Raw genomic sequence first — 19257 nt, forward strand, 5'->3', positions numbered from 1 at the left:
TTGAGACTTGATTCACCTCACTGTTACACTTCCGATTCTAAATTAATAACATTTCATGGGTCAGTCTCTTGTGAGTTCTTAGTTTAAGCCACGAGGTTGAGTCAACTTTAGGAAACAGACGCTCGGTGCTTTCCATGGCTACCAGGTTCGTGAGAATTTGGGAAATAAGCCCCCTAAAAATCTTCATAGCCAGGAAAACATCAACGTCTATTACAGAGTTCAGCATCTCATTCATTTGTTAAGGGGGTAAAAGAATTCAGTCTGTCTGCTTAACAACTCAATGCTAACACATGTGGGGTCCAGAAGAGGCAGCATCCTGAGCAGGAGGTGGGAGATCAAACCTTAGATGGTGTTTGATGTCTCCAGGTGAGTGGGCTCTTCAGCCTGCCGGCTCTCCCCAGTCACTCTCCTCTCTGCCTGGCCACATTTATAAGCCTCACTACTCAAAATGCAACAATTCTTACAGGTGTAAGGGCAGGAATGTATGCCCTTGCCTACTTTAGCCATCTTTTCCAGTCTCCTAGGATTTAACTTTTTATATTCCTTAGTCCTTTAGGTTGCTTCTCAAAAAGTGCAGAACATCTCACAGGGGTGTCCAAGGAAGAGAATGCAGTCATGGGTTTAGTTTCTGTTTCTGGTTGGGGCAGTAAAGCCCCTTCCTCATCCCTCTTTTCCGCTTATCACTAGAGACAGAAACTAAAAACCATGGCTTCAGGCTGCTAAAAGCCTAAAACAAAACCAATCAGAACAACAACAACAACAACAACAAAATTAAGCAAGCTGGACAAGCTTGTTATAGAACCTACCATCACAGAGAATTGGCCAGAAGATCTCTTTTAGGCCTGGGCCATCTAGTATGTCTTTAATGAAGATGCTAAATCAATCAATCATATCCTTCCAAAAGGGCTTCATTTCATGTTTGCCAATGCTTCTCCCAGTCCCTCAAAACGTTCACAATTGAGGACCAATGAAGACCAGTAGACAACAGAACTCAATGTACTCCTGGTTGCAAATTTACAGTGAGCACAGATGCCACAGATTCCCGTGGCTGTGTCCTCGCAGCAGGAGAATTCGCACCACTAATCTGTGGCAGTGTGCTGACTGTGCTCATTTGTCCTCGATCACAACCGAGCAGTACCAGCCCCTGCCGTACTCTAACAGAGACATGCCCGAAAAAGTCCAATGAACTCACCTTTTAAAAAATTTAAAACTTAAAAAGAAAAGTTAATTTCTTATATGAAAAATGCTGTGGAACAACAGCTGAAAAGCAAGGAGAGACTGACTCCTACCACTGATTGTACTCTGGCCTCAGTCCAGCCACCACCTACTGCTGGGCACAAGACCGCATAGGAATGAACTTCAGAGCAACACGGAGAAACTTAAAAAGTGAATGCTGGATTAAATAGATGATTTTTTCATTCAATGTTTTGCATGGTGAAATTTCTTTATACAATGTTTATTCAGTGTTCTAAAGAAGTAGGAGTTAATTTATGTTGGGAAGTTCAAATGGAGTTGCTTTTAAAAGGTCACAGCATATGATATGTTCCTCACCAGCTGCCTTCAGAGACAGTTTGCCATTTTTCTTTTCACTCTCTTCTTTTTCACTTTTTTCCACGTGTTTCCTATCAACACCACACCAGTGTATTCTAATACAACAGTGTATTCTAGCACACCACTAGTGTATTCTAGCACTTTACAGCTTAAATCTTTCACGTTATCATTTTATCTTATCCTTACAACCATTTTGATGAGGCAGATGGGTGCCACTCATTTTATGGATGAATCAGTTGGGAATCAGGAAGTTAAAATTTTAAGAACTGAGTAAACGGGCGGGGCGCAGTGGCTCATGCCTGTAATCCCAGCACTTCAGGAGGCCAACACGGGTGGATCACCTGAGGTCAGGAGTTTGAGACCAGCCTGGCCGACATGGTGAAACCCCGTCTCTACTAATAATACAAAAATTAGCCATGCGTGGTGGCGCATGCCTGTAATCCCAGCTACTCAGGAGGTTGAGGGAGAACTGTTTGAACCCAGTAGGCGGAGGCTGCAGTGAGACGAGATTGCGTCACTGTACTCCAGCCTGGGCGACAAGAGTGAAGCTTGGTCTCAAAAAAAAAAAAGAACCGAGTAAACCAGCCAGGTGCGGGGGCTCATGCCTGTAATCCCAATACTTTGGGAGGCCAAGGTGGGCAGATCGCTTGAGCCCAGGAGGTTGAGACCAGCTAGGCAACACGGCAAGACCCCATTTCTACAAAAAATACAAAAATTAGCTGGGTGTGGTGGCACGCACCTCTAGTTCCAGCTACTTGGGAGGCTGTGGTGGAAGGATCACTTGAGCCCAGGAGGTGGAGGTTGCAGTTAGCCAAGATCGCACCACTGTATTCCAGCCTGGGGAACAGTGAGACTGTCTCAAATAATAATAACAACAATAATAATAAAAACCGTAGTTAGCCCAATACATCTGAAATATTATCATCTCAACATGTAGTTAATGTAAAAAGTTGAGACATTTATGCTTCTTCTTTTTCTGAGTAGCTACAGTTCAAGTGTGCTCAACAGCTACCTGCAGCTAGGGCTACTCTACAGAACACCGCAGAGACTACGTGTTCCTCAAGTGAAGAAACTATCTTATTTACATTTTATCCTCGTCACCTAACACTGACCAGAATTTAACAAATTCACATGGGCTTCAAAACAAATACTGAAAGAAATCTGAGCCCCACCCGGCCCTCCACATTCAGGAACTTACAAGCACAGTGGACCCGTCTTCTTCCATCTTCTGGCACGTCTCCTTCTCTATGCCTAAGACAGAAAGTCATTTTTATAGTTATCCCAAGAAGTTGGTTCCTTTCCTCCCTAGTGAAAGGCTCTTGGAAACGCCAGTGTAGGCCGAGAATGACTATGAACACATGAAAAGCATTTTAAGATTTTATTTAAAAGGAATGCTGGCATTTTCTTGAGCGTTGTTAGAAGTCCATGGCATTCAGAAGAGGAGCACGTGGTTAGTCGCCAGGAACAGGTCGTCAGCCTTCAGGCAGAAAGAACAGCAAGGCTGCCCCCTTGTGTCCATTAGAAGTTTGGAAAAATGCGTTGTACTAACTGTGGCATTATTTCAGAAAGGGGACGCTGTGTAACACTGATTTTTTTTATCATCAAGTCGGAGTGAATTTAAATTCCAGCCCAGAATGGTGGCCTTGATCTAATTAATGCAGCAGATAAGATAATAAGCTTTAAAATTCAAGCCAGCACAACTAAACTCATTCTCCCCTCCACACCCTTCAAATGGGCTACCTTGTCTCAGGCCTATCCTCTACTAGGGTAGAGGGTGACATTTAAAATAACCAGAAGATGGCTGGGCACGGTGGGTCATGCCTGTAATCCCAGCACTTTGGGAGACCAAGGTGGGTGGATCACCTGAGGTCAGGAGACCAACCTGGCCAACATGGTGAAGCCTCGTCTCTACTAAAAATACAAAAATTAGCTCGGCGCGGTGGCGCATGCCTGTAATCCCAGCTACTCGGGAGGCTGAGGCAGGAGAATCGCTTGAACCTGGGAGGTGGAGGTTGCAGTGAGTTGAGATGGCACCACCACACTCCAGCCTGGGCAACAAGAGCGAAACTCAGTCTCAAAAATAAGAAAAATAAAAAATAAAATAACCAGAAGATACACTCATTAAAGTAAACATAAAAATACAGAAAAGCATATAAAAGTTTACAATCTAAAGTTACAATCCTCCACATGGCAATCACTAACTACTATTGTTGTCAATAGCTAATTATTTAAAACACAAATGTGACCATCACTCCCTTGTTCAAAAACCTTCAACCTCCCCCTCCCTACCTATAGGATCAAGCCCAGATTCCACAGTACGACCTTGTTTCCCACTTGGCCAGGTACTTACAGAAAACCACCAGGCCTTTTACCAACACGGCAGCTTCCTTCCCATGGCTGTGTGAAAGTCTCGTTTCCTGGAGAACATCTAGTAAGTATCCATCAGGACCCAGTTCCAAGGGGACACTCCCCAGGACACAGTCGGGATTCACCTAACAGGGCCTGTAGCCACTCCCACACCCAGGACCGCAGCCTCCACTTGCCTGTGATGTGGCTGATCAGTTACAATGTAACCACTTGTTCAAATCTGTTCCCCTTGCTGTTTGCTAACTTTGAAGACAGCACTGTATACACAGGGCCCCAGCTCTCTACACAAATTTTTGTTGAAGGAATTTCCTCCAGTGGGGAAGAATATAATTCAATAAATGTTTACCATTTACTGTGTCAAAGGTGACTCAAAGAGGACTGTCTGGTAGTCTCCAACCTCAGTAAGTTTATAATATTACCTTCCTGTAATTAACACACTGCACTAGGTACTGTGGAACAGGAAGGGGGAAGGAAATGTGGGAGCATAAAGCATGCTGCAGAGACCTGAAGGGATGTGCAGATCTGTGTAGGAGGCGGCAACGGAAGACACTTCAGATGGAAAAAAACCAAGGCAGGTGTTAAGAATACTCAGGATTAACCCCAAGAAACTGGGGGAATGGCAAACAAGGGCTTAGGGAAAGATATCAGGGCAGAAGGCAGTATCGGAATAAATCAGGAACAATGCCTGGCACATTATTTTACAGATGAGAGACTGAGGCCTGGGATGAGGAGGAGGCCAGGGGGAATAAATTGCTCCAAGTTCTTACTTTCCATCTGCTTCCCTGGCTTAATGGCAGATCATGACTTTTAAAATTCTATGCATAAAAGCCCACAAATAAAATTACGTTAAGAAGATCTGAGTTTTTAATAATGTTTAATGTAGTCAGGAACATGGTTCTAAACTTTTCGTAAGTAAGGTTTAAGGCCAAGGACGTAACTGGGGTCCCAAAAGAGGGGCTTAGCTCTAGAATGATCTGACAAGTCCATCAGTAAGAGGTTTCAGCCCTGATTAGTCCAGGTTCCTCATTAGCATGTTACAAAATATTTTACAGTGCACTGGTCAATCTCAACTTACCACATCTGTACCAGAAAAATTTACAGTAGCCTAGTATCATGAAAATAATCTCATCATACTTTGGCATTGTGGCTAAAAGACCATGGAACCAGACTGCTTAGAGTCAAATGTAGTTCTGCCATTTACTAATGACGACGTTCAGAACACACTTCACCAAAAGATGGTGCCTTCGCATTTGAGGACACAGCAGAAGCAGGGGGGTCTCTCGGCCCCTCTCCTGCCCTCTTCCCTGAAGCAGGCCATAAAGGAATCCCTCAGACCTTCCCCCGAAAATAGGTCATAAGACCTCATTACAAAGGGACCTCCTTGTACACAGAGAAAAACAATGTCCTTATCCCGAAAGACACAGACACCAAGAGGAACTGAAACAAACAGGACTTGCTACGTTCCCCTGGTTTATTACCATAGACCATGCCCTTCTGTCCTCCAATTATACTTCTGCACAACTATCTGTAAAAGTACAGTTTTCCCTGTTCCTTTGGGTCTTCATTTCTGGAGGCTCTAATGTCATGTAAAACTTACATTAAATACATTTGTATGCTTTTCTCTTGTTGATCTTTTGTTAGAGATGTCTCAGCCATGAACCCCGTGGTGGGTGAGGAAAAAGATACCACTTTTCTGTCCTACCCTAGCCAAGTGACTTTAATCAAGTCACTTAACTTCTCTGACTTACTTTGTTTCTCTGAAGAAGGGAGAAAAAGGTAACACCTTGCTATGAATGAGTATATGCAAAGCACTTAGAACAATGCCTGTACATGGTAAGGCACCATACATGTTAGTTGTTGTTTCTCTAAGTTAAACAATGAGTATAACAATCACAAAAAAGTCAAACGTATGACATATTTATAGGCCATTTGATATAGTTTAAATATTTGCCCCCTAAATCTCATGATGAAACCTGATCAACAGTTGGAAGTGAGGCCTAATGGGAGGTGGCTGGGTCATAGAGGCGGATCCCTCATGAATAGCTTGCTGCCCTCCTTGTGGTAATAAGTGACTTCTTGCTCTGTTAGGTTCTGTGAGATGTTTGTTAAAATAGCCTGGCATCCTCCTCCCCCTCTCTTCCTCCCACCCTCTCGCCATGTGACACACTTGCTCCCCCTTGCCTTCCACCGTGATTGGAAGCTTCCTGAGTCTCCCTCACTAGAAACAGGCACTGGTGCCATGCTTATTCTACAGGCTGCAGAATCAAGAACCAAATAAACCTCTTTTCCTTATAAATTAGCCATTCTCAGGCATTCCTTTACAGCAACGCAAATGAACTAACACACCACTATACTTTAAGAGGTGGCCATATTCACATACAATTATACAAATGAACTAACACACCACTATACTTTAAGGTATGGCCATATTCACATACAATTATAAAGAAATTCAAGCAGTCTCACACACATCAGCATCTCCTATACAACTTGTCACAAGTATCCCTATGTTCCTAGTACTTCAAGAAGCCCTTTTTTTGTGTCCCTTTTCTGGGTAAAGAAGCAAAGCATAGGTCAGCATCCTAAATCTATCCTTCAAGTGACCCAATTCTTTAATCTCTGTAAGGCGCCTCCTGCTTTATTAGGCTTTCAGGCATTTCCATGCTTATGTACATTAGAAAGATGAAGATATGCTTCCATACCTGCTTCTGAGGATGAAAACGCATGATTTATGGTAGACACGGGAACATTGGAACATTCAAAGTACTCCAGGTCTTCCTCTGGCTCACCTTTCACCTCGGCCCCAGCTGATTTCTGACCACATGACGTGGATGCCAGTTTCTCCTCATCGGTAGCATGGCCATCCCTATTAGAAATGTCTGAAATCTGGGAGATCACTGCTCCTTCATCCTGAGAAACACAACAGAGAAGATGCTACCCTTTAGGAGGGCAAGCAATGGGGAAAACTGACATCCCATGAATGGAACAAGGTAGACACAACTCCATACAGATATGTGAGAGGTTAACCACAGATCAGGGTACAAAGCAAGGAGGAAGTTGGAGTCTTTCAATTGTGACATATTGTTTTATAGAACCTAGTTTCTGTAATTTGAGTTTGAGGTTTTAAAAAATGATCTTCTCTAGGTTAAGTTTATAAGCAAGCAGTTTAAGTGGTTTAAGACAATGGTTTTCAATTTTTTTGCTTGTATACCTCCTAATTTTTAAAAAAATCTATGTACCCCACTGCATTTTCAAGTGACAGCTAAAAACTTTTTGGCATAAGTTTAAATAATCACAAAGAATGTAATATCTGGAATATTCTAAATATTGAATTTACTTAATGCTATCTAGTTACCTTGGTGATTTGATACCATATGTAAATTTACACTAACAAGTTCCTGAATAAGTCAGAAGTTTATGTTATTCCTTTTCCTCTCTAAATCTGTATTTCCATTTCACTTCCATCATGAAATCCAAATGAAAAACATCTGCATGGCTGGAAGTCTTTTAAAGGTCTCTATCCAATGTCTCTGTGAAACTTTTTTCTTTGACTGTAAGTCTTAAAATTTTTTTCTGCTAGAGAGTTATTATATTAATGCATAACTTATTTTCAAAATATTGCAAGTTTTGATAAGTATTATCAGACACAAAAGTAAGTTGTTATATCAATTACAAAATGTTTTATTGCACTAATTCTTAAAAACTTTTACAGTGCAATAAATGGGTTTTATTTTATATCCAATAAATGGGTTTGGGGTTTCTTTTTTTTTTTTTAAAGAAGACCAAAGATAAATTTCTCATAGGTCTTGCTGCCTACTTTAGCAAAATCTGGGAGAATCTTTTACACATTTGTAACAGATGAAAAATAACTCAGATTGCAAATTTCCCCCACCACACCCCTTTTTTACATTTTACACCATATACCAAGTTTCTGGTCCAAATTGTATAGGATAAGTTGCGTTAAATTGAACTCTGTTAAACAATGAATGTATTCCTGTAATAAGTATACTGACAAAGTTTTAAAAAGAACAAAAGGATCTCATTGCAATCAGATGGGCCTGGGTTTCGGTTTATTTATTTTGCAATTAGTCTATACGGTCATGGATGGATACTATTTATTGCTAGAATGTAACAAAGGTCAATATCAATTTTATTCCTGGTTTCTATTTTTATAAATATAATCATTAAGAAACCTTATTTATATAAACAATAGATGAAACAGAAGGTAGTTCTGTAACATAAGTGCCTTTCAATTCTTTGAACCCCTTTCCAAGTTATGTGCCCCAAAAAATCTATCATCAAACATTATTTTTAAATCAGTTAACAACTCAGGTTTTCCTCTATTGTTGAAAGCAATGAATTAGAAAACCATCTGACTTAAGAAAAATACCATCCAGTTATTAGTCAATTATCTTCTTAGCACCTATACCGATATTTCAGATCTTCCCTTTGGTGCCCTGGAGACTTTCACACCCTGTGGTGATGGTGATGCATCTTTGTAGCACTTAAAGTGGGAATTTTACCAAAAAAAAAAAGTCATTGTGAAAGGGTTCGCTTGTCTTCAGGGGCCTTCTCTTCAGGGACAGTAAGGATCTGTTTAAAACTGAGTACTCAGGCACCCATTGGAAAGTCCTTTTGAACCACCTGCCAGGGGTATGCAAACTCCCACTGGGGGACCCCTGGTCTAAGAGACGTTCTGGGGATGGACACAGACTCACCTGGGAACATGCATCCAAAGCGAGAGACTGAGTTTCATGCTTCTTCACCTTACAGCCACTCCTGGAAAGAGAAGAAACACAAACAAGCCAGTTTGCAATCACACTGACAACTGTCAAGGTATGAAATGGAGCAGAGAGCAGTGTGTGCGGATAGAAGCCAAAGCGTACAGCACCACACAAATCATACATCGCCGCATGAGAGAGGCAGGGATACCTTTTATGCCTCTGAGTTTTCCCCAGAGAGACGAGGTAAGCAAAGACCTACAGTGGGGCTCATTCTCTGAAAAGACCCCCTCCGCTTGCTTCTGTGAGTTGTCAAACAGTAGCACTCTGATGTCTATGGTTTTTAATTACACGCCACCAAAAGCTTTTCAGACAGTAGAGCCTTAGCAGCTGGAGACATTCAGTTCCTCTGAGCCTCACTCACTTGGCTTTGACGTTCATTAGAAAAATCATCACACTGGACCAAATTCTTTAAAAATTCTTTATTGCTCTAAAACCCATAGACATCTCATAAAACAGTTCCAGTTAAGACTTGTGTGCTCACAGAGAAGAACTGTCAATAAAAATTATAAAAATAAAACTATGTGGGTAAACTGTCACCATTCCTATTAAGTAATAAGATGGAAGATGAATGTCACATGCTGCACAAAGCCTGAAACTGGGGAAGCTTGAACCACCTGTTATTTGTAGATTAGCACACAACTTGTGATCACAGGACTAATTCAGATTCTGTTCTAATAAACTTAGAATTTCCAGTAAAAACACCACTGTGACCAAAAAAAAGAGAAAAAATTATTTGCAACTTTTTTTCTTTTGTGAGAAAAAATACAAAGACAAGCACATAAGTTACCAGAATGTGCATAATCACTAGTTCATGATCTTCTTTCCCTAATCTTCTTACTGAGTGCTACCCTCTGCCACCAAACTCAAGTTGAGCTGACTCAGTAAAATTTATTAACTGTTCCAAGCCAGTAGCTTTATCCTACCAAAAAAAGCCAATGAGTTCCAATATCAAATAGCAGAACAGTCCCTCAAACCACTGCTGCGATGATCTTGGGGCCAAGCCAGCTTTTGGTATTGTCAAAGCGCCACATGACACCTGCCAAGCCAGGGAGCGCAAGCTCTAGCACCTAAGGTGTAAAGACCAAGCCCCACTCCCTTAGGTATGGACAACTGCAAGGCTAAGCTGACTCATGAAGTGACTGATGAAATGCAAAAAAAATCATCAGAAGATCAAACTCAGAATTAGAAGCAAACATGCTATGGAGAGATGGCTGGGGGAAGGGGGAGAGGAAACTGCCAACGGTCCCAGTGACAAAAGAAACAGCAGGAGTACTTACAACAGAAAACAGAGAAATTTCACTTGTTCAGTAGTCCTGATGCACCAACCAAATTAGAGACAGGAAAGAGACAGACAGATGGAGAAAAAAAATCATGTAAAGACTGGAATATTCAACTCTAGTCTGGCAGATGTAAAAGCTGCACAATTCTTTCTATGAGGTGAGATATAAATTAAAAATGTATTCATGAATGTTATCACTAGTGAGTGAATGATGAACAGACCTCATCTACAAAACAGACTGGTAGAAACACTCAGAAATGCCACAAATTCAAATTTATAGATGAAAAATAAACTTCCAAGAGGTCTAGCACTCCTTTCTTCTAAAAGGAACAAGAAGACAAGATTTTTGATTGCATAAGGACTTAAACCCCTATTAAGTGTATTAGATCAAGAAGTTCATTCAACAAAAACAGAATAGGGGAAAAAGGTTACTGGGTGAGGGCGGTAGAACTCGAGAGATGGTGCTTCTTGCTGCTGAATATAAAGTGTAGAATAAATTACCCTTTCTTTGGCCCAGATTTCATCTTATTTAACGCATTGGTGGCATGCAACTGAAAGATTCACAAATGACTCATCAACTTCAGTAGGCAGAAGCTTCCCACATTTAGGGGAGGAAGTACCTAGGCAGTGATGTGCCCAGTACATACCCTAAGTGCTGTCTAGAGAGAAGTAACCAACCTTAAAAGCCACAAAAAAGGGCATCCAATCAATAATATTTTCCAACAACCATTTAACTGCTTATATACAATCAAGCAACAGATCGAGAGCTACTAATGACATTTCACTCCCCTTAGCCATTCTGGGGCTGCTGAGGAACTGGTTCCTACATCTCTCTACTTTCTTGGTCCTGAAGTTGATCCTTCTGCTCTTTAAACCTCTGGGCATCTTCCTTTCTGCTGTAAGTCACCATGATATCTGGAGTTTTTCTTTAAGTCATAGCAATGCTGAGAAGCATTTCCCCAACTGACATACAGTGACAACTACAAGCACAGTGCTTCTCATACTCCTTGTACATATTTCATCCTGCATCTCATTGGTCCTTCTTTATATCTACATTTTACTCAAACTTTTTAGTAAAATGTCACAGGGCCACAAAAGGATATACAGTCAGGTGCCATGTAATGACGTTTCAGTCATGTATATGATGGTGGTCCCGTAGGGTTATAATGGAACTGAAAAACTATTGTCTAGTGATGTCCTGATGATCCTGACCCAGGGTAGGCCTAGGTAATGTGTGTGTCTGTGTCTTAGTTTTTAACAAAAATTTTAAAAAGTAAATAAATAAATAATTTTACACAAAGAAAACTTACGGAATAGGGATATAAAGAAAATATTTTTGTATAGTTGTACCATGTGTTTGTGTTTTAAGCTAAGTATTATTACAAAAGTCAAAATTTCTTTAAAAATTTAAAAGTTGATAAAGTAAACGTTACAGTAAGCTAAACTTAATCTATTAATGAAGGAAAAAAATTTAAATAAATTTAGTGTAGCTGAAGTGTACCGTGTTTATAGAGGCTACAGTAGTGTACAGTAATGTCCCAGGCCTTCACATTCACTCACCACTCACTGACTCACTCAGAGCAACTTCCAGTTCTGCAAGCTCCATTCATGGTAAGGGCCCTACACAGGTGTATTATTTTTTATCTTTTATACTATATTTTTACTGTACATTTTCTATGCTTAGATATGTTTAGATACACAAATACTTACCATTGTGTTACACTGCCTATAGTAGTTTTTTTTTTTTTTTTAAGACTGGGTCTTGCTCTGCCAGCCAGGCTGGAGTATGACATAATCCTGACTCACGGTAACCTCAATCTCCTGGGCTCAAGCAATCCTCCTGCCTCAACTCCCTGAGTAGCTGGGACTACAGGTATGCACCACCACTCCCAGCTAATTTAAAAAAATTTTTTAAAGAGACAGGGGACTGGTGGGGGGCTCTATGTTGCCCAGGCTGATCTTGAACTCCTGGCCTCAAGGGATCCTCCCACCTTGGCCTCCCAAAGTGTTGGCATTACAGGTGTGAGCCACCACACCTAGCACCTACAGTATTCAGTATGATAATGTGCTGTATAGGGTTGTAGCCTAGGAGCAATAGGCTGTACCATATAGCCTAGGTATGTAGTAGGTTACACCACCTAGGTTTGAGTAAGTTCACCTGATGATGTTCACACAACAAAATCACCAAAGGATGCACTTCCCTGTGGCTTATCCTGTGGCTAAGTGATGTATGATTGTATTATCATCTACTCAAGTTTTGTGATAAAGTAATCCTGTAGCAAAGTTAAACTGAAACTTGATATGGAATATGACCTTAGGTAATTATACTGAAAACTCCAAGGACCTTGCAAAAGTCAGATAATTTCCCAGGAGAGATGGGGGATTGACTAAACCGACTACTCAGTTTTAACTGATAATGTAAAATATTCTTGATTCTTATTAAAAATTTACCTTCTGGGCGATGAGCCAGAAATTACACATGGAGACAAGAATTCTCATCAATTTTAGTGGTAGGTTTGTTTCCCACAAAAATCATAGCTTTCTGTTTATGTAAAAAGTCTGCTTTCTACAAGACCCTTTTGGACCATTTCCCACATGTTATTGACGCTACAGAGGTAAGTTATAGGATTGGAATTTCTGTTTCATCCATAAAGAATATGAAGACGGTGGCCAGCACTGACATTTGAATTGTCTATAACATGACTCCTAACAGCCCAGCCAGGATTTCTGAAAACCATCAAATCTCTACCTGCCTATCTCATGCCATTTTTTTTTTTTTGGGGGGGGGGGATGGAGTCTTGCTGTCGCCCAGGCTGGAGTGCAGTGGCATGATCTTGGCTCACTGCAACCTCTGCCTCCTGGGTTCAAGCAATTCTCGTGTCTCAGCCTCCCGGGTAGCTGAGACTACAGGTATGCACCACCATGCCCAGCTAATTTTTGCGTTTTTAGTAGAGAAGGTTTCACCATGTTAGACAGGCTGGTCTCAAACTCCGGACCTCAAGTGATTCACCTGTGTCGACCTCCCAAACTGCTGGGACTACAGGTGTCAGCCACCATGCCCAGCCTATTTTTTTTTAAACATAAAAAACTCTCTAGGGCCAGGGGAAAAGAACTTAGCTGATTAAGCCGAGGATTCAGAAATAAGGCAACAATTGGAAAAGGAAACTTCTGGTATTTCCGATTCCACACAACAGGCCAAATAGTGAAGACTGCAGGATAACGTTATGAGCTTTGTATCAACCTCGGTGCACCTCAAAGGTAAACTCAGTTCACCAAAGCCAGAAGTAGCCAGCTGCCAAACTCACAGAGAAGACACAGAGCACAACACCCAGCGCCCACTGTCACTCACGTTATTAAACGCGACTTTGCCTTCTTGGGTGATTCTAAGATTTCATTAACATGATTACCAGGGGGAGAACAAAAGTCACTGCTTGTTAAGGTCGTAGTTGGTTTAAAGGGATCCACAGATTCGTCAAAGTTATCTGGGTCAAAGTGGTAGGAACCCTCAGAAGAAAGGGATGGGGAGTTCTGCAGAATAGAGTGGCTCCCAAAGGGGTTGAAGCTGGCGTTTTCCCACTGACTAGGATCTAGCTTGGAAGATGTTTGGGAGAGAGGCCCGTCACGTGCCACTGGGTCTGTAGGCTGTTCTAAACCTGCTGACTTACTGATGCCATCTTTTTGCATCTTGGGAATCAGTTTGCTACCCGGTTTCCTGCCAAGCTTCCTTGGAAGGGCTTTCCTGGCCTCTATGTTTCCCATATCTTCTGTGAAATCAAACTCAAGTTTGAGAGGTAAGCTCCTGGACTCCTCCCCCAGCTCAACCCCTGAGTCGTTTGTGTCACTACTGAGAGTGCCGGGAGTTTCTTTAAGGTCAGGGGGAGACTTCTGCAACATGGCACCTCCTAGCGAAGAAGGACTTGTGTTCTCATCCAGCTCTTCAGGACTGAAGTGGTAGGATGCTTTGGGGAGAGGTGTACCCTCCGCAGCAGCGTCGGTGTCTGAGAACTCTCCTCCAATTGCTTTCTTCCTCAGGGGGACAGGCTTGGGCTTTCTCAGCTTGCTTCTTCTGCTGGGCACAGGCTCTGGACAGGAGTTGCCAGCTTTTAGACTGGCTTCTGTGGAGGGCTCAAGGGTGACCCCCATGCTGCCTTCCGTCATCGCCTCGTCCTGGAGGGCGTCTGGCGGGCTGGAAGGCAGAGCCTTGCCTGAGACTGCAGTTACACAGCCATGAGCTGCTTTTGTTCCAAGGGCTGCCGAGATATCCGTGGAATCCCTCGTTTCTATTGAAAATGGCCTCACAATGGAAATTTTGCTAAAATCATGTTCAGGCTCCTCTTTGAAATTCTTGACTGAGTGAGAATCAATGGTCTGCTGTGGCACTTCATTTTCTGAAGGTTTAGAACAAGTCTTAGATGAACATTTTTCAACCACTTCTGCTACAAGCTCTTCATCAGCTTCTTGTGATTCTAAAATGAAACACAAAAACCACCTATTAAAGAATTATCTTTCTGTCATTGGTAAATATCTTTTCCTACCTGAATTCATATAAACAAATAGCAAGTTCTTCCCCCTTTGCTTTTATTAACCATCTCTAAAGTTCAGCAAGGATGGCAGCACAGCCTGAAAAAGAAGAGTAGCACAACACCCTAAAATGAATTTTTCCTATCCCAAGTTGTGTATGCGCATTACCCAAGTGATACGAATGGCAACTACACCAAAAGGGCTATTTAGAAAAAGGATAAATAGAGCAAGAGTCTGCTGCAATGTATATTAAGTGATGTTAACATTCTGTAGGGTAAAACTGGCCTGGAGGAATCTTTAGAAACCAACAGCTACAGCGCAGGGAGTCAGATTGGCGCTGAGATAGTTCCTAGGCACAGCCGGACAGCTTCAGGGTCAGAACTTTATGCAGTGAACAGATTTGAATCTTTGGATGTTAAAAACACAAGTATCTTGGGAGGCCAAGGCGGGCACATCATGAGGTCAAGAGATCGAGACCATCCTGGCTAACATGGTGAAACCCCATCTCTACTAAAAATACAAAAATTAGCTGGGCGTGGTGGCACATGCCTGTAGTCCCAACAACTCGGGAGGCTGAGGCAGGAGAATCACTTGAACCAGGGAGACAGAGGATGCAGTGAGCTGAGATTGCACCACTGCATTCCAGCCTAGACTCCGTCTCAAAAAAAAAAAAAAAAAGAAAAAAGAAAAAAAGAAAAAAACCCACAAGTATCCACAGAACAGAATTTAAAAAGACTGTTTCAAAAATAAATTTAAAAAATCTACTGTGACCAACTCAGAATCATCTCTCCGTAGCCCTAAAAACTAAAAGAACCAAATAAGAAAGCTAATTTGGAAAACCAGATATGGAAATGGCTTTAAAACAAATAGCCCTTATTTTACTAAGACACAAATTATAAAACAATAAAGTTATTTTTTCTTTAGAACCTCTGTCTCTAAGCCAGACCAGGAATTCTCTAAATCACTTGTGAAAAATAAAAACCCTTTTTAATTGTGGTCTTACTAGGATAAGTGCTGCAAATATTAGGAAGGTGTGAATTAGGTGATTTCATTAAAGCACAAAGTGATTTCCTGACATAGATATCTGAAATAAGAGTAGCACAGAAAACTCAGTGAATTGCTTATAATATCTCAAGATTTTAAATGAAATTAAGAGATGACCCTCTAATCCTACTTCCTAATCCTAATCCAGGAGCAGAGTCAAGTACCACTGGAATATCATAGCAATAGTTTTTATTTTTGTTTTTCTTGAGACAGTGTCTCTGTTACCCAGGCTGGAGTACAGTGGCCTGATCTTGGCTCACTGCAGCCTTGACCTCCCCAGGCTCAAGTGATCCTCCCACCACAGTCTCCCAAGTAATTGGGACCACAGGCATGAGCCACCAAGCTTGTTAATTTTTATTTTAATTTATTTTTTATGTAGAGACAGGACAGCCAAGTTGCCCAGGCTGGTCTCACTGGGCTCAAGCAATCTGCCTGCCTTGGTCTCCCAAAGTGCCGGGGTCACAGGTACAAGCCACTGCACCAGCCTGTTCTTTTTTTTTTTTTTTTTAAGGGGTCTCTCACTCTGTTGCCCAGGCTGGAGTGCAGTGGTGTGATCATAGCTCACTGCAGCCTCAAACTCTGGGGCTCAAGCAATCCTCCCACCTCAGCTGCCTGAGTAGCTGGGATTTGGAATAGTTTTTTTAAAGCACTCACACACCTTTCTCATGAATCTTTTATGATTATTATTGGGTAGTGGTTTATAAATTATACTTCACAAATATACTTCAGATATTCTACAAATGTCCAATTAAAATTTTTCTTATAAATATATGTTTATTATTAATACGAAGTCTCAGTGCTTCATAACCAGAATTTGGTTTAACATATTTCAAAAGGATTTTTTTAAAAAGAGATAGTAAGTATGGCAAAATCTTGGTAACTGTTGCCCAGGGATAGGTATATGGGAGTTTTCATTGTATTATTTTCTCTGTCATACAGTTGTGAAACTTTTCATAATAGAAAGTTTAAAAACTCAACTGCAATACACACAAAATTTTAACAAGAACATTTTAAACTGTACTGACAATTTCACTTATGTGTACAGAGTCTATTATCTCTGTCCATGTATGCGAACTGTTATAAATGTGTTATTGTTTCTTTGTGCTGATGATGGGGAGACAGACAACTGAAAACAAGCCATCAACACCCTAGGGCTGCAAATATCCATGTGTTTCCGTGTACAACTGGCTCAGTCAAAAGACAGGCCCGTTGTCCAACACTGAGTCTTGATTATATCAAGGTTTAGATAGTTATCACTCCTTTTAAGTGTTGGTGCTTATTGTCAGCTTTTTAGATTCAACACAGGTGGTATAATAAAAATATGTATTTTGCCTTTGTCCTCAGTCCCTGGCACAGAGCTCCCTACCCCTGGAACCCCCTGACTGGTCAGTGTCTTTTGTGTGCTAATGAATGACTGGGTGCTGGGGGTCCCCTGACAGCTGCAGGAACGGGTTGGTCACCAGAAAGACCAAGCCAAATTAGAGGGTTGCAACTTTCAGCACCATCCCCACTCCTTCCAGGGAGGGGAGAAAGGCTGGAAAATGAGCTCAATCACCAAGGCCAATAATTTAATCAATCATACCTATGTGATGAAACCTCTATAAACACTCCCAAACGACAGGGACAGGGAGCTTCCAGGTTGGTGGACACGTTGACTTACTGGGAGGGTGGTGTGCCCAGAGGGCGTGGAAGCTCTGCACGCCTGCAGGTATGGGGATACCTTGCCCTATGTATCCCTTGCATTTGGCAGTTCCTGAGTTGTATCCTTCATAATAAGCCAGTAAATGTAAGTATTTTTCTGAGTTCTGTGAGTCGTTCTAGCAAATTACTGAAACTGAGGAGTTCTGAGAATCCCCAGATTTATAGCCAGTTGGTCAGAAGCACTGAGACTTGCAACTGGTATCTGAAGTGGCGGCAGTCTCGTGGGACTGAGACCTTATCTTGTGGGGTCTGCACCAGATAGTGTAAGAAACGAACTGAATTCTTGGAAACCCAGTTGGTGCTGGAGAATCTGAGAACACCCAGAACAGGAAATGTGCCTTTTAACAGTGACTATTTAAGAGACACAGCACTAAACTATCTGAGATTTTTAAAAATGATACTTCTAAATATCTCAGTTTTGTATTTTCTACCAAAAAGATTTAAACTTATGAGGAACCACTTTATGTACTATTTCTAAAATTTACATCTATAAAATTAATAAGTTGGACGAATTGTTAGATATTGTTAATAACTCAAATCTGAAACACAAATTCCCCTCTGCTCCTCTTTCAGACTTTTGGAATAGTTTAATTAAGGCATGCTCTCAGGCACTAAGCTGAATTATTAAAAAACTTATCTGCAACTACTGACCTGCATAAATCAAGGTTCTTTCAATCATGTAACCCAAACACTACTGAAATAAATTTGATTCTTTTTTTTTTTTTTTTTTTAACACGGTCTCACTATGTTGCCTAGGCTGATCCTGAACTCCTGGGCTCAAGCCATCCTCCCGCCTCAGCCTCCTGAGTAGCTGGGATTACAGGTGCATGCCACCACATCTGGCTTAGTTATTAATTAGACTCTGATTTAGTTATTTTGTATGTTTCAATCTCACAAATCTCATTTTTTTAAAACTAATGTTTTTAATCTTTACAACTATAATATATGTCACCTTAAAGTCTATTATATATTAGAGTCCACATTTTTTTTTTTTTTTTGAGGAAAAGGTTCCACTGCCTTAAGATTTTGAAAACTATGGTTAAAGTGGGGATAAATAACCCTTCTAGGAACTTAATACACATATCCTTTTAAGGAGAACTTCAGCATCTCTCAGTTGTACTACAGATGACCTCACTGTAAGTAACAGATCCTGAAAATCCTATACAAGAGGTTGTATTTTAACGTCTTTATCCTGGTGCGCCCAGCAGGAGTGGATGGCGTGGCATGGTGGGAGAGCCACCCTTTCCATATGCTGACAAGCAAGAAATGGTCCTGAGCCACTGTTTCTCCATCTAGAAAACTATGTTACACTACATTTTACTACAAATCAAACTGATATACTGGAAGAACTTGTTACCTAACTAAATCATGATGGATTTGGTAAAAAGAAAAATTCTACTTCTAAAATATTGGTATTATACATGCATTTTCTTGTGTACAATTTATAAAGTGATATTTACCCATAAACTAATTAGCCTATATTAAATGTTAGGACAAGAACTACCTCCTTTCATTTGCTTTGGATTTGTTTTCCAATGGATTTTTTTATTTGGTTATTTCAGTACTTTGGTCTATAAAGAGGTGATTCTGGGCCAGATATGGGAGGTTTTCCATTTATTTTTGAAACAGTCTGATTACTTAAACCCTGTTCTGTGGAATAGGGAATACAGTTATGTGTTGGTTAACAACAGATTCTGAGAAATCTGTCATTAGGTGATTTCGTCATTGTGCAGGTCACTGTGTGATCATTATAGAGTGTACTTGACACAAACCTAGACAGTATATCTACTACATACCTATTGTATAGTCTATTGCTCTTAGGCTACAAACCTGAACAGCATGTTACCATACTGAAATACTGTAGGCAATGGTAACGCAATGCTAAGTATTTGTGTATCTAAACACAGAAAAGGTACAGTAAAAATATGGTATTATAATCTTACATGATCACATCATATATGCAGTCAGTCACTGATCAAAACATCATTACGTGGTGAATGACTGTATTTG

At 40.9% G+C, this 19257-nt stretch overlaps 1 protein-coding gene across 5 annotated transcripts in view; it reads right to left on the reverse strand.

Annotated features, from left to right (window-relative positions):
* LOC116273159 (transforming acidic coiled-coil-containing protein 1-like) overlaps positions 1–19257 on the reverse strand; it is a 47357-nt gene that overhangs the window by 18518 nt on the left and 9582 nt on the right. Inside the window, exons 2-6 of one of the 5 annotated variants that reach the window (XM_031662122.1) lie at positions 13331–14447; positions 9980–10015; positions 8637–8697; positions 6621–6828; positions 2750–2802 (exon numbers count right to left, since the gene is read on the reverse strand). In XM_031662122.1, coding sequence (XP_031517982.1) covers positions 2750–2802; positions 6621–6828; positions 8637–8697; positions 9980–10015; positions 13331–14139 — 1167 coding nt within the window. In that variant the 5' untranslated portion in view covers positions 14140–14447. Of the gene's footprint in view, positions 1–2749; positions 2803–6620; positions 6829–8636; positions 8698–9979; positions 10016–13330; positions 15004–19257 lie in introns of those variants that run through there. The other 4 variants (XM_031662126.1, XM_031662123.1, XM_031662124.1 and 1 more) reach the window with 4 other exon arrangements.

This window comes from Papio anubis, unplaced genomic scaffold (genome assembly GCF_008728515.1).
Source record: "Papio anubis isolate 15944 unplaced genomic scaffold, Panubis1.0 scaffold404, whole genome shotgun sequence".
Classification (NCBI taxonomy): domain Eukaryota; kingdom Metazoa; phylum Chordata; class Mammalia; order Primates; family Cercopithecidae; genus Papio; species Papio anubis.